General features: G+C 39.4%; 1 protein-coding gene across 1 annotated transcript in view; it reads right to left on the bottom strand.

Annotated features, from left to right (window-relative positions):
- The window catches only part of LOC101558146 (POU domain, class 6, transcription factor 2), a 421,096-nt gene that overhangs the window by 265,897 nt on the left and 139,076 nt on the right, over nt 1-16,123 (bottom strand). Inside the window, exons 2-3 of the mRNA XM_055128556.1 lie at nt 12,549-12,640; nt 9,516-9,744 (exon numbers count right to left, since the gene is read on the bottom strand). Of these exons, the coding sequence (XP_054984531.1) occupies nt 9,516-9,744; nt 12,549-12,640 (321 nt within the window). The remainder of the gene's footprint in view (nt 1-9,515; nt 9,745-12,548; nt 12,641-16,123) is intronic.

Below are 16,123 nucleotides of genomic sequence, written 5' to 3'. Positions count from 1 at the left end.
GCTATTATTACTTTCTTTAGTGGGAAAACTTGAGTCCTCATTTCAATGAAGTTTTTCCTGGGTTTAGCCTCACTAAGAGTATTATACCCACACTTTTATGCTTAAAAATAAATTGATATTTTCTAAGTGTGATACCTCTTAGCTTTTAATTTTAAAAGTAGTTGAGGTATCTTTTACATACACTAAGTTTCAGCTGTTTTGGTGTATAATTGTACATGTTTGACAAATATGTGCAATTATTTTTCAGATTTTCAGGCTATATAGAAGGTAATAAAAAATAAAGGGAATGAAAGAAGCAGGAATTATGGGACCAGGGGGAGGAGTAGGTCTAATGGTTTCTGGGGATTAAAAAAATGTAGGTAGAGGGAACAGGCATCATAAGGACCAAATACCAAGGCTGATCTCATACCAAGGTTGAGCGAATTGAAAAAGAAGGGTGTAAAATGAGAAAATAAATTAGGCTCAAGATTGTCTTCTTGGACAAAACTTTGGCACATTGAACTGACCAAAAACCAAAAGAACAGAAGCATTTTTGGTTTCTGAAAGGAAATGAATTCCCAAAGAAGCTACAAATCTTTAACTACTGAAAACATCAAGTAACTTTTCAGACCTCAAACTCCATCTCTCATCTATGGGCTGAGGAAGCACTCAAAGAAAATATATTCCTCAACTTCTTTTAAGATGTGTCTAAGAATAACAATAAACACAGAAGAGTCTCCTAGAAATGTAAGCAAAATCTGCAGTGACTTAGTGGCTCAGGCTGTCACCTGAGGGAATTCCAGATCTAGGATTCTCTCCACACTTGTCGATGCTGATCTGATTCTCGCTCCTGTTTATTCTATTATTTTATTCAGTTAGGCGGTCAGGATGCCTATGGATAGCCAGATAGGGTACAGTCTCATAATGGAACATTACTTGGAAGTGAAAAATACACAGGTACTAATAAACACACAAATGTGGATAAATTTCAAGACATTACAATGAGTAAGAAAAGCAGACATGAAAAAATATTCTTATATGGTTTTATACAAAATATCAGGCTCTGTCTCAGTTTGGATTATCTTGAATAGCCAAATTGATAGTGACACTTATTGTAGGGTTATGATACCTCCAAACAATAGCAACATCACAAACTAAAGGGAAAAGTAACATAACTTGCTCATTAAATTTCTAACTCCCAAACTCGTCCCACATCCTTTGCCCTGTATAGCCTTTAATTGAGGAAGTTGAAGAAAACCAATATATGTTTCCTGTCAGAATAAAGGGCAGGAAAACCATCTTGGTTTTGATTTTTCAGCTTGTTTTGAACCTAATTGCTTGTCCATGTTTAGGTTTAGCAATACTTTCTAGCATATTTTGGCCATTAATTTAAATACTATATTTGACATAACAGAAACGTTCCCACTACAAGTTAAATTTCTTAAATCTCTTATGTAGCATGTTTATAGTCTCCTTTTATTTTTCTCAAAGTGATTGTTGGATTACTCCAGCCTATACAATGAGAATAACCTGAATCATCTGTCCAAGATGTAAACTACTCTTGAGGTTCCATTTGTTCCTTTGCTGTTTACAGGCACTCATATTAGGGTTGCATTCATTTACATTTCTCTGTCTAAGTCTAAGCAAAAATCTAACACATTTACATGGGTTCTATAATGGAGACTTTATCGTACCATGTTGCATGATATTCTGCTCTCCTTCCTAGGAAAACTGCTAATTACATTTTAGTACAATTCTTTGGGTTCTAAAATAATAAGAAAAATGAAAGGTCCTGACTTTCAAAGTTTATAAAATATGAAAAAACAAACAGCTCTTTCCTTTCTTTAAGGTTCATGTAATTATTGTTTTATTTCACAGATGTTGGTTGGTTTTCTGATAGCTTCTTAAACCCAGATACCTATGAGCCTGGTCAGACGAACAACATAGAAACAGAAGACCCAGAGTAGGTGACAAGGGTTCATAAAGGTAAAAGTGAGAGGGCACAAAACTCTCCTTCTTTATTCTGGGATACTGGGAGTTGAGGAAGAGTTCACTTCTAGGTTTTATCTGAGATTGGTGCGTTTCTGAGCATTAATTCAGTCAGACTTCCACTAACAGAGAAGAAGTCTTCAGAGTGCAGATTGTCTTCCTTTGGTTTGTGTTCTTTATACTGAGGCCTGAGTAGACTTGATAGCAATCTGAGAGAACTGGGTGATCTGCAGCGCTCCACCACCACCACACCTTCTGCTGATGAGGGAGCTCTCATATGTTTCTTAAGCATTTCGGCCACATCCCATACCAGGCCACTGGAGGCTTCTCCCTCTACCCACACTGCTTTTGACAGAATAGGAGAGAACATCTCAGCATGAGTCAATTGACTTTTGTCATGTCAGCTCTGTCCACTGACCTAAAGGTAGCCTAGGAAAATATGGGGTCTGTCAACGGGGAACTTATTTTGGAGAGTTTTGAAATTTTGATAGAAATGGAAGATAGGGATGAAAACTAAAATGATGGAGGTAGAAATAGTGATGGGACTTTTCTGAGAACCTGTGTTAGAAAGAGTCATGTACTCCAGGGAGGAAATATGACATGACTTGTGAGTAGCCAAAAGTAAGGCCTAGCCCCCCCCAAAAAATCAACCAATGTAACAAAGAAAAGAAGTCGGGAGACAGCTTTTTAGATGCCTTGGACCTAGGGGTTGACTCACTCTGAGGGGAGAAAGATCCGCTGTGTAGCTTAGAGCGTTGTTGGAGTCTCTGGCTCTCAAACTTCACTCTAGGACTCAATGAAGCTGAGCAGCAGGAAAACAAGACACATAACATTTCTAACTCCTTACTCCCATCTGTTTCTGTAAAAGCAGACCACATCATTGATGAGATGGGTGTGCATTTTTTTTCTTGTGTGGATGAAAAGAATCATCTAAGGAAGAAAGAATTATCCCCAAGTCACACAAAATTATCTGGAAGTCATAGCGTTGGGTTATCTGCCTGGCAATGGAGCCATCTCTCCCATCTGAAATTCAGTGCTTTTGCTGTAGAAAATTTCAGAATAAGAGCTGGCATAGTGCTCCAATTATGCAAGAAAATTTCTTTGATCTTAAAGAGCTGGTTGTCCTTCTAGAAGCAAAAGTATTGCAAATAGCTATTCCTTTCCATCAGTATCCTCCTTGAGGGAACTGGGCTGGTGAGGCAGAGCAGCAGAACTAAGAGGGACTGAACAGTCACATGCTTCCCAATATCTACAGATACGCGGAACCTCAAGGAGGAAGGAGGTGGCTACAGGGGCAGTGTGGGGGCTGCTGAACAAATTTGAAGAAGTTCCCTACATATCCTTTCTTAAACTTCAGTGGACCTGAGAACTGCCTAGGACTCTACAATTCAGATTCTATTCAGCAGGTCTGGGGTGAAGTCCGAGCCAGCTAACAAGCTCCTCTGTGTTGCTGCTGCCTGTTGTCTAAGGGCAAAGCTGAGGGAAAGAGAAAGTGATCAGATCCCCTGCCTGAATGGAGAATAGCCATGTTAGTGCTCATTCGAACACCTACAGATGGGCCAGCGTGGTAGCACTGGGATAGCGTGGGAAGGAATGTACCTTCTACACAGCCGACTCCAGTTCCACCCTCAGCCTCCCATGGGTTCCCTGAGCATTGCCAGGTAATTCTTGAGCACAGACTCAGGAGTAACTCATGAGCATTGCCAGCCATGGTCCCAAGCCAAAATAAATACATAAATAAAACACATACAGGAACCCAGGCCTCTGAGAAAATGTTACTTGATATGAAACATAGGTGAAATGATTCTTAATTCCCTTTTTGTCAAGTGGGAAACAACTAAACACTTAATTCTGAGTCTTATAAAGAAATTGATGTTAGCAAGACATTTTTTGTTTAAGAAATGTTTGTTTGGTGTTTGAATAATGGGAAGCCATGAAAATTGGATAATGTTAGAGTCATATCTGCTGGTATCCTTGTTTCTTAATACCTTAATCGATTACAAGGGGGGAAGGAGAACTATCTAGAGCTAAGCACTTCACAGGAAAAAAAGTCCCTACTTCAGTCTAGGGGTTAACAGTTATATTCCTCCTCTCTCACTGACCTACTTAATCTGTCTGATAACACCCCTGAGAAGATATTTCTGGAAAACAGGCACACTTAATAGTTATTCCAAAAAATATTTTAAAACCTTGATCTACACTTTTTGGTCAGGTTAATATACTTGTTGTCTGGAATAAGGCCATGAGGAAGGGATAAGTTTCCACACATATTTGGCCTACTACTCCATTTCAGAAAACAAACAACCCACTCAGCATTTACCTGGACATCTACCTTCTTTAAAAGAATAAATAGTGACATCACCCCACCCTGCCAACCTCCAATTGCACCTGACACAATTACTACCCTCTCCACCTTCCAGTCTCTTCAAGATGGGGTGGTATCACCCACTTTGGGAAACACTGGCTTAGAGCATTCTACCTAGTTGACTATAAATGTGTGCCTGGGTTCCATCCAAGGGTTTGGAGCCCTTTTATAAGACCAATACTCCTGAAAAAAGATAAGGCTTAGAGATGTTCAAGCTCTAATTTAGGATCAAAGGTGATTAGGTTTCCTGAAGCTGACTTTTCAGCCTGCTAGACAACCAGGCAATGACCCCTTCAAATATTATCACCTTTTATGATGCACCAGGAAGCTGCACAGGCTTAGGTACTGCCCCGGGCTATTGTATGGTCATAAACCAATGAGATTATTCTTTAGCTGTCTATTGTTTGGCAAGGTAATCTACAGGCATTACCTTTCAGGTAGTTGGACATTGGGGACTCTGAAAATATGATAGTAATCAGTAATGTGTGAACTTCAGGTAGGGAGATCTACTCTTTCTGGTTTGTCTGGGACTTTTTCTAGTTCTAATAGTGAAAATTCTATGTCCTAATCAAACCAGGATAGCTGTTCAGTTTTCAAACTGGTGAGGTCTGGGTACATAAGGAATATTCAAGAAAACTAAAGATGGAATGTTCCTGGATCTAGAAGTGATCTGGAAATTAGGGTTCATTTATAAGGGTCCTGAAGAAAATAATGTTAAAGGAGGGGTTTAACTGTTCAGACTAATTTGGAAGTTTTTCTATAACTGACTGACTTGAAGCTAGGAGATGTTTTATTTTAATGACCTGCCACCAATCCTCCAACATAATTAAAATGTCAAAGATGCAGAGGAGAAAAGAATAATTTTACTCTATTATTTGGACAAGTAGACAAGAACTTGATCATTAACTCCAATATGTTTCTGAATATGAGACTGACAGAAAATCATATGAGAAGCACTAAGGGTTAAAAAGAGTTTTTACCGACCACCTATAAAGACATGTTCCAAGTTCACACACCTATACCTTAGCATTTAGAGTTTGGTTTTCCTAAGGATGTGTCCAGTAAGAGCAGAAACTAACAATCTTCTACAGCAAACTCATCATAATGCAAAAGGAAAAAACAAAACCCATCGTTTTCTGGTTTTCTTAAACACTGGCCTCTCTAGGATAGGGAAGACTTCTCTCCTCCAGGACTAATGACTTAAAAAGTTGTCTTATCTATTTGTTGTCACTCTTTCAGACCAACAACTCTAAAACCCAATAAACCATTGCCCAGAGTCCCATTAAGACTAAGTTGGCCTGAAATTTCACTCTCATATGTAGGCAGGGTCTGTGTCTTTTGGTCAGCATGAAGAAATTACAGAGAACAGACCTTCACCCATGATTTAAGAGGAAGAAATCTCCAGGGAGAAATGTCCAGGCAGATAGATAAGGGGGCCCCAGTAATGAGCTTTAGGAAATAATAAAATTTAAGAAGAAACTGCCCAGCCTTGAAAATAGCCCCAAGGTCTGGAACTCATTCCTTTGAGATGCAAATCATGAGCTCCTTGGAGCTGGGGAAGTTGAGACACTACCCAGAGGCTGAATCCAGGCACCACCTGGGGAGGAGTGGAGCCATCAGAAAAGGGGAAGCTACAGGAGACTCTAGAGATCAACAAAAGAACTTGAGTTGGCTTGGATGCAGGGAAAAAGAAACTCTCCTTTCACTGCTGGTGGGAATGCTTACTGGTCCAGCCTTTTTGGAAAACAATATGGACATTTCTCAAAAACTAGAAATTGAGCTCCCATTTGGCTCAGCAATACCACTTCTGGGAATATATCCCGAGATGCAAAAACTGTACCGTAGAAATGACATCTGGACTTGTATGTTCATTGCAGCACTATTTTACAATAGCCAGAATCCAGAAAAAACCAGTGACTGATAACAGATGACTGGTTAAAGAAACTTTAGTATGTCTACACAATGGAATACTATGCAGCTGTTAGAAAAGATGAAATCATGAAATTTGCATATTAGTGGATGTACATGGAGAGCATCATTCTAAGTGAAATGAGTCAGAAAGAGAGGTACAGAGATAGAATGACTACACTGATTTGTGGAATATAAAGTAACATAATAGGAGACTAACACCTAAGGACAGTAGAGACAATAGAGGCAGTAGAGAGACAGTAGAGATAAGGGTCAGGAGGATTGCTCCATGGCTTGGAAGCCAGTCTCATGTGCTGGGGGAAAGGCAGTTGGGATACAGAAGGGATCACTAAGTAAATGATAGTTGGGGACTCGTTTGGGATGGTAGATGCATGCTGAAAGTAGACTATGGACCATTTATGATGTCTTCTTAGTACCTGTATTACAAACCAAACTAGTACCAAACTTAGTACCTGTATTGCAACCAAACTAACCCCAAAGGAAAGAGAGTAAGAGGGAATGTGCCTACCACAGAGGCAATGGGTAGGGCAGGAGGGATACTGGGAACATTGGTAGTGGAGAATGGGCACTGGTGGAGGGATGGGTACTTGAACATTGTATGACTGAAGCATAATCACAAAAATTTGTAAGTCTGTAACTGTAACTCATAATGATTCATTAAAATAAAATTTAAAAAATATTAAATCAAAACAACAAAAAAGGAAATTATCCAAAGAACCTTAAAAAAATAAAAATGAAGGTCATGATGAGAATATGAAAGACCCATCAAGAATCCAGGGCTCCCAGGTTAAGTTTTCTGTAAGTAGAAGAGAACTTGGCAAGATAATTTGTAACAATTGTATGTAACCATCTCCCAAAACTTCATTCTCAATTTTTTTATTTTTGGGAGCCATATCCAGTGCTGCTCTGGGCTTACTTCTGGTTCTGCACTCAGGGATTACACCTAGATGGGTTTGGGGTCCATATAGGGAGCTGGGATCAAAGCAGGGTTGGCTGAGTGCAAGGCAAACACCGTACCACTATCCTATGTCTCCAGTTCTCAAACCCCTTGTTCTCTCATGAGCACATCTCTCTCTCTTTCTCTCTCTTTCTTTCTCTCTTTCTTTCTCTCTCTCCCTCTTTCTCTCCCTCCCTCCCTCTATCTTTCTCCCTCTCCTTTCTCTTCCTCTCTCTCTCTCTCTCTCTCTCTCTCCTCTCACATTTTAAAGCAAATTTCTTTCAATAAAATGATTTTGCTTTTCTTAAAAAAAACAGTCACACTGGCACTGTGGCACTGTCATCCTGTTTTTCATCGATTTGCTCAAGCGGGCACTAGTAATGTCTCTATTGTGAGACTTGTTGTTACTGTTTTTGGCATATTGAATATGCCAGGGGGAGCTTGCCAGGCTCTGCCATGTGGGCAAGAATACTCTTGGTAGCTTGTCGGGCTCTTGAAGAGGAATGGAGAGATCGAATCTGAGTTGGCCACCTGCAAGGCAAATGCCCTACTTGCTGTGCTATTGCTCCAGAGCTAGTGTTATTGTTATACCAACTTAAGCAGGATGCTATGAAAATCGAACTATACAATTAATTTTTTGAAACCAAAGGTATTATCAAAAAACCAAATCTTGGACTATAAACTAGCACTAAAAAGGCTGAAATAAAAGAGATAGATAATATTGATTGAAGTCCACATTAGATTTTCTTGAAATAGCCAAGTCCTAGGATTCTAAGAATACCAAACCTTAATAAAGACACCATATTGGTAGTAGGGAATGTGCACTGGTGGAGGGATGGGTGTTTGACCATTGTGTGATTGTAATCCAAACATGAAAGCTTGTAACTATCTCACGGTGATTCAATAAAGTTAAAATAAATAAATAAATAAATAAATAAATAAATAAATAAATAAATACACCTAACAAGCTTGGGGCTCTGACTTCTGCGTCTTAACAGGATTAATGCAGGGCCTAGAAGTCCAAAGCCTTATGTTTATTTATAATATTCAACACTCCCATAAGCATAATTGTTTATAAAAGAAGGTTGCATTTCGATAAAGCCCATTTCTTCATTAAGATTTCATCATCCCCCTACATTACAAAGCCTCTCCTTATACTTTGTTGCTTTTGCTTTTACCTCTTTATTCCTGCCTTATTTGCTTAATCTTGAGATCCTGACCTCCTAAGGCACTCTCAAATCTGAAACAAGTGAAGTTTATGCATTAGTGTGTCCAGGGCATACATGATTTATGAATGGCAGATTCATGGCACAATTTAATGTTATACAAGAGATTTTGTCTTAAAGCGAAAGTTGAAAAGTGATGATGGTGGATGAGATATTAGAGCTTCTAGCATGAAAAGATGTTTAAGTTGAGTCACCAGTTAACTTTACTCTACTTCTTAAGTAAATTTGATATCTGCTAATCCTGAACTGATATCCAAGCAACTGAAAAGTTATTTTAAATTTATATTCTAATAACTTTCATAATTCATTCTTCAATAAAAGTAATTGTTAACGTTTATATTGGTGGAGAAAACAGACATTTTTTGACCTTTCTGAAATAAAATTTATTTTCTCTTTATAATTATTCTATTAATATTTCGGCCATTTCCTACCACAATGAGTCTTTTTCTGACAATTTTTCATAAGTCAGTCAGTGTTACAGACAAATCCTCTATTTAAAAGAATGATTCTTCCTGAGTAAAATTAGAGTCAAATTCTTGTCATAAGGCTGTGGAATAGAAAGGTCTGAATGCAACCTTGTTTTCTCTTCAGACACATGATCTCAAATAATATAGTTTGGGTTAATATTCATAACTAAAATAGACTTTGTAGGCAAAATTTAAATCGTGTCAGTTATTGATATCTGTATTTGGGGTGCTCTAACTACTTTGCATACAACAGTAATGCCTGGCCTTTCTTGGTAGACAGCTGAATGGAAGAACTCATTACATTATAATTTCAATCCTCAAATAATACACTATAATTTTACAGCTAAATTTTTGATGTGTCTTGTACTATGATTGCTCACAAATGCTTCCTGAAGACCTGAAAGTTTCCAAATTGATGTCATGAAATAAGGATTGATGGAACCCATGGATTAAACAAGCTCCAGATTCACAAACAATGTGAAACTTTGCTTCTTACATAAGGTCTCAATGTCCTTTATGGTGAAAGCAACTCCGAGACATACTTAGCACTTCAGGTATTTGACCACTGGTCAGACTACTGACCCGAGGGTTTCTCCCTGCAGGGCACATATACAATTGGTTACCTTGTAGATTTTGCAATGGAAGAGTCATGATGCCTCCAGCTGCAGCTGCGGCTACCAGCCCTTGGATGTTGGTGAGATTTGCTGTTGGCAGTGTGAGGACCAGTCCTTGCTGCCCTCCGAGCTGTCCAGCCATGTTGAAGGGGATAAGGAGGGGCTGGTTGAGAGCTGGGGTGCTTCCTGGCATCACACCAGCTACAGCAGAGGCTAACTGCTGTGCTGTTAGAAGTGGCTGCAAGGAAATAGATAATTTTACTTTTCCAGTGAAATCAAGATGAGTTTTCAGAGCATTTTTCTTCCACTGAAAGATAGACAGCTTCCCCAGAAAAATTTAGAAAAAAAATTTTTTAAACTGAAATTTTATCATTATTTTGTTAGAAATTTTTATTTGGTTTAAACTTCCTTTGAAATATTCAAACATTTTTCCAAATAATGCCTTATATGTATATAATATTTTTGCAGTAAATTTTCATTGGGTCCTACCTTTATATATTTGAAACTCTGAAACTGTGTTGTTCCAGAAAGGACTAATTAGGTTCAGGAAATTTGGGGGGGTGGATGGAGAGGTTGGGGGCTTCAACCATAACAACAAAATGATGCTTTTTCTTTTTTTAGATAGGTAAGTCTGTCGAGATGCCATTATGCAGACTTAGAAACATGTACATTGCTAGAAGCCTTTTAGAAAGTAAATTGAAAAATTCATTTCAAGAGCCACAAAAAAAATTATCTCCTTTGAGTCAGAAGGGGATAACTTTAGGGATAGAGACTAGAGATAAAATCCAATAGGGAAAAATGATAAGTGTTAAAGTAATACATTAATAAATCACTGTATCACTGTCACTGTCATCCTGTTGCTCATCGATTTGCTTGAGCAGGCACCAGTAATGTCTGAATTGTGAGACTTGTTACTGTTTTTGGCATATCGAATATGCCACAGGTAGCTTGCCAAGCTCTGCTGTGTGGGCTAGATACTCTTGAAAATTATTTGTTACAGTATTATACTTGGTAAGAGATCATAAGTTTTAAAAATATATCATTGGAAACTTAAACTCTTTAAGAATTTTTGTTATCACTTCAATATTTTTTGCCCAGCTAAAATGGCGTGAGTAATAAACATGTATTGTCCACTATTCAGTCAATAGCCATGGCTTGGTATGGAAAGGTAATAGCCATGGCTTGGTATGAAAAGGTATGTTTATAGATATGTACTACAGGTGTGGCTTACAAGGATGATGACCAGGAAGGGATTACTGCCTAGGCCAGACCAGGCGACCTGGAAGTTCAATGGCTCCTTGACCCAGGATGTTTGTTCTCCATACTCCTAAGTATACCACATGAGACAGCCCCAAGCCCATTTTTCTTTTAGATAAACCAATACAAAAACTCCAATTGAGGGAGTTTCTTTATTGTCTTTTTAATGTGGCATAATTTTCCTAAAAAAAAAAAAGTCCTAAGTGTAGGTATAGCACTCAGGACATCGTCCAGGTTTCTGAGATGCTCTGGGACCCTAGCACTGCAGAGCCGAGTGAATAGGCTACAGTCCCACAAGGAGTGGTGATGGGCTGAAGGTCAGGAGGGCAGCTCCAGCCTTCCTCCTTGTATTTCTCAAGAATGAACAGATTTAGAGAACAGGGGCTGCTTTATTAAAAGAAGGGGGGAGGCTGCTCTGCGATTCTCCCTTCAGTTAGCTAAAAGGGGTCCTTCTTAGGAGCCCCTGAAGAAGCCCAGTGACTAGTGCAGCCTGATGGAGACACTGTGGGCCTCACTCCTGATGCAAATGTGCGAGTTTACTAAATTCCTGCAAAGTAACTGTGTACCTGTTTTATTTTAAAACAAACAAACAAAAAAACCCAAAATGTCTTTCCAGGAGTAATATCTGTCAATGGTGAGGCCATACTAAGAGGGAAGACACATGGGTAGTCTTCAGATCTAGATTTATAGGCCACAGATTTGAAGTCTGGGGCCTCTGACATTTAAAAAATTTTGAGGTGTGTGAGCTTAAAGCATGGCACACCTCTCCAGCCTGTCACAGTGCCTGCCCCTTCCTACTGGGTCTGTCCTGTGACCTATTGAATCTGAAGTCTTACCCAGTATGTTGTCACACATGCATGCACATATACCTGCATCACAGACACGAAGTTACAGAAAAGCTGGTAACTGAGAATCCAGTAAGACTGTCCCTACACATCCATGAAAGCACAGACATCTCTGTCCTGGAGCCCAGAGTATCTCAGACCACAAGGAACAGGGGGACAGTTGAAACTAGAAAGACCAGCCCAAACTCTAAACTTGGACTTTCAAGACTGAACTCTTGAATTCTCAGAGTGCTAAAAGTGATTAATTTCTAGGAACAAGAATGCTAATAAAAGAGAGATAGATAAATACACATCTTCTAGCTTTCTTCCCCATAAAAGAGAGTGCTGAACTCTGAAAGTGTCACACCAAATGACTGGGGAGGGACAGTGCCCAGCCTTTTGTAATTGTGTTCTACATCTCCATATACGCACACCAGACTGCAAAAAACAAATATTGGACTTTAAAAAATAATGAATGCATTTCTTTATTAATGCAGGAGCTGTGTGTGATGTACAGTATTGTCAAACCCAATAAGCTGAACTTGCATTAAAATTGCATTAACTTTTTTATATTAAATCACATCTTGTATTTAAAAAATGGCTATGGTAAGGTTGAAATAACTTAATTTTCTTCACACTCCAGTCATTAAAGTTTTACTTTCTAGAAAACTGCATGTAACCAGCAGCACAATTGCTAGGGGTTTTAGGAAGGAAAATAAAGTTCCTGGATGATTAAAAATAGCATTTCCTATTTAAAACGTGAGTTGGGTTGCACAAATGCATTTCCCCCCTTGATGTTATTTAATAAATAATGTAGTCCTACGGCTTACCATCCGAGAATGTATCATCCTCACGACTCTGCTGGAGTCAATTGGATTTAGCTCATCATTATTTATTTGGCTCTTTATCTGGTCTACCTATTCGAACTGAAGCCTACAACAAGCAGGTGAGAGATACTGACCTGTGGACCCACCGGAAATGGGGGGTGGGTCTGGTTGGCCTGGGGTTGGTCTGGAGTCCCTGGGTCTGAGAGTGCCGGGTTTCCTCTGGCCCCTGGAATTAAAAAGAGAGATGCTCCCTTAGTCTAAGGCCCAACTACAGAGAGATGCTCCCTTAGTCTAAGGCCCAACTACAGAGAGATGCTCCCTTAGTCTAAGGCCCAACTACAGAGAGGTGCTCCCTTAGTCTAAGGCCCAACTACAGAGAGGTGCTCCCTTAGTCTAAGGCCCAACTACAGAGAGGTGCTCCCTTAGTCTAAGGCCCAACTACAGAGAGGTGCTCCCTTAGTCTAAGGCCCAACTACAGAGAGGTGCTCCCTTAGTCTAAGGCCCAACTACAGAGAGGTGCTCCCTTAGTCTAAGGCCCAACTACAGAGAGATGCTCCCTTAGTCTAAGGTCCAGCTACAGTTGCACATGATCCCATTTTCCTGTGATGCCACATAACATGAAGGTGTGGATGAAATGCCAGAGAAACTTCAGCACACAAATCACTTGTCAGCCTAAGTTATGTTACCAGTTATGTTAGGATGTTATGTTATGTTAAGTTATGTTAGGATGGCCAGAGTTTTTCTGGGAGATAGAAGGTTGTGACAACAAAGAAAGTGATGCCATCAGCTGTCACCCTTATCCACCCACATTATACATCAAATTACATGGGTGAGAGTGAGGGGCGTGTGGGGCACCAATGCATCATACATTGTATTTTTTGGAAAATCGTATCTTTTATGCATAGGCAGAAAGAGCTAATTTAATTCCTGAGGACAGAGAAAGCAAGATTCAGGATGCATCTACACGATCCATTAGGATGGCCTCAAATCTGTTTGCCTTAGACTGAAGTTTATGAATGGGCTTTTCTCAAAACAAAGCCTGTTTCCATTTCACCTGCTTCAAATCCCCAGAAGAATATGGACCTACTTCAGCAAGTTTCTGAAAGACTAGGAACCATACATTAACTCCAGGGAGAGCCCCCCTGTGCTAGACAAAGAACACAACTTCTACTTCTGAATCCTGTCTGCTGCCTAAGCATGGAAAATAAAATCCCACCCAAGCCCAAGTTTTCCAGACATTCTTGAGCATTTTTGTTTCACTGGTTGTGATTTCATACTGCAGTTCAGGATGGACTCTAGCTGGTAAGACAGTGGCAGTTACACTAAACCCAAATAATTAGACAAATAAAGCTAGCAGCAATTGGGGGAGGGATTGTTACTTGTAACTTTTGCTTTTGTGGCGTTTAAAATCCAATTCTCAATCATCTTACCATGATTCTCTTTTTAAGAGTTTGTCCTATGAATAGTAAGTGGAAAACAATCTAAACCCTGTTTACTGGAAAGGTGTAGGTGACCTAGGAAAAAAAGATATGATTCTGTCACAGTTATAAATTTTAAAGAAGGTATTATTGGCTCATTTAAAACAAATTCTTCTATATATTCTCCAATGGGACAGACTTATAAATAATGGAAATGGGGGGGGGAAATACTTCAGCACATTAAGCTACAAATAAAATTGACTGCTACATATTATTCAATTGACTTCTATCTCCACAGTGATGTGTCAATCATAACAGCATTTTATAATAGGATTAAGCAATAAATGTGCAAAGCCATTATGCAGAAATCTGAAAATCTGATTAATTTGTAATATTTTTGTGCAGAAAGTCAGGAATGGACATTGCTTGGGGAATACTTACAAGCATTCTATTGAAATTTCTAAATTGATTTGGAAAAAACTAATAAACACACAGACTTGCTGACATTTTATAAAGTGAATTCTGTCAAAATATGTTTGGCATTTTAATGATCGCTGTCATTTAATAACAAGGGTAAGATGACCCATCAGAAGATGCCAACAATTTCCCTATAATGTGCAGGAGGCCTTCCTTGTAAATTTTTAATACGTGATTTACTTATTATGCTTGAATTGCAGGACATCTTAGGCCCAAAGCATATTGCAAAGTGTAAATCTCACAACTCCTGTCCCAAGCCTTATTTTGTCTTATAGCTCTCAGCAGAGTTTCATGTACTTTTATAGAGCTAACAAGGACCCAGAGTGGAATTTTCGTTAAATATTCAGATTAGGTACATTATAAAATGGTTCAAAATCCACTTTGGTTTGGTTTTTGAAGATGTTTTAAAATCTGCATCTACCTCTCATTATTTTATAACCATTAGTTGTTTATTTTTGTATCAGTCAGAGTTTTACAATGCACAAAGAGACAAAAAACATTTATGTTCACAGAATAAAAGAGGAAAAACTATTTTCTCAATATTAAAAAAATGTCTGTGCTGTGCCGAGCCCTGCAGTAGTCCCTTTCTCTCAGGAGCACTGGCTCGCTTCGGGCCTGGGATGCTACCGGACAATGTGCCGCGTCACGCTCAGGAGCAGTCTTGTGCTCTGTGTCAACAAGATTTTGTGTCCCTTCCTCGCAGCTTGGCCCAGATCACATTTGCTTACATTCCATTCTCCATTGCCAGAGGCCCTTGCCAGCACAGCGCAGCTTGTTTGGAAGCTGGTTATTCTCAGAAACTATGTTCGGAGCCATGCGGGGCAATTCCACACAATTTTCTGTGTAAAATGAAGTTTTTCACAGGAGCTAGAGGAGATTATGTTTGCTCTCCTGCCCGGATCAAAAAGCAATGTTTCTTCTTAATGCGCATTTCCATCTCCCTTAAACACATGTATCACACTTAACCTTGCAGTACCATAAAGCAATCTGTCTGGATGAGAGGCGGCGCCCACATCAGGGGCCCTCCTGGGTTAAGGGCACTCAGAAGTCAGAATGAACCCACGGCTTCAGCTTGGTCTCTCAGTGAGATCTGAAGCAGAACTGAGAAGGCTGGAGGTGAGCTCTTTTCGTGGGTACTGACATGAAGACACGAACTTTTACACTTGGGCATGTCCTTCCTGACCAGGATTTTAGCAAACGTGTTTTCTCTCTGGCAGCCAAGATGGCCAGAAAGCTGCCTGTGGCCTGTGCTGAACTGAGTGATCTGTGTTTGCAGGTGGTACCTCAAGCTCCAATAGGCAGCAACTGTTTCCTGGTGCATCAGCTATTTATTTATTTATTTTTGGCCTAGCTCTTGATAGATATTTCATTTGTACTAAATAAATACTCCACTAGATGTCTGACTTTTAATTGGGAAGTGCTACAGTTCATTTCAGGTAGGGATAGACAGGCAACTGTCTATTTACCATATATGTTCCAAAATAAACTTTGTGGGTTTTTAAATGATGTTTTGTGTTTACACAACTTATCCCATTTATTTAATTTTTACTGAATCACTGTGAGATATACAGTTGTAAAGTTGTTCATGATTGGATTTCATGCTCCAACACAATGTTGGAACATGTTTCAATATCTGCCCTTTATCCATGCATGTTCCCCACCACCAATGTTCCCAGTTTCCCTTCTGTCTACACTGCCCTCCCCCACACCTCCTCCCAGCCTACCTTTACAGCAGCCACTTTCCTTCTCTCTGTCTCTCTGTCTCTGTCTCTGTCTGTCTGTCTGTCTGTCTCTCTCTCTCTTTCTCTTTCCTT

Source organism: Sorex araneus, chromosome 1, assembly GCF_027595985.1.
Source record: "Sorex araneus isolate mSorAra2 chromosome 1, mSorAra2.pri, whole genome shotgun sequence".
In the NCBI taxonomy this organism is placed as follows: domain Eukaryota; kingdom Metazoa; phylum Chordata; class Mammalia; order Eulipotyphla; family Soricidae; genus Sorex; species Sorex araneus.
This window is presented reverse-complemented; position numbering and strand designations above follow the sequence as displayed.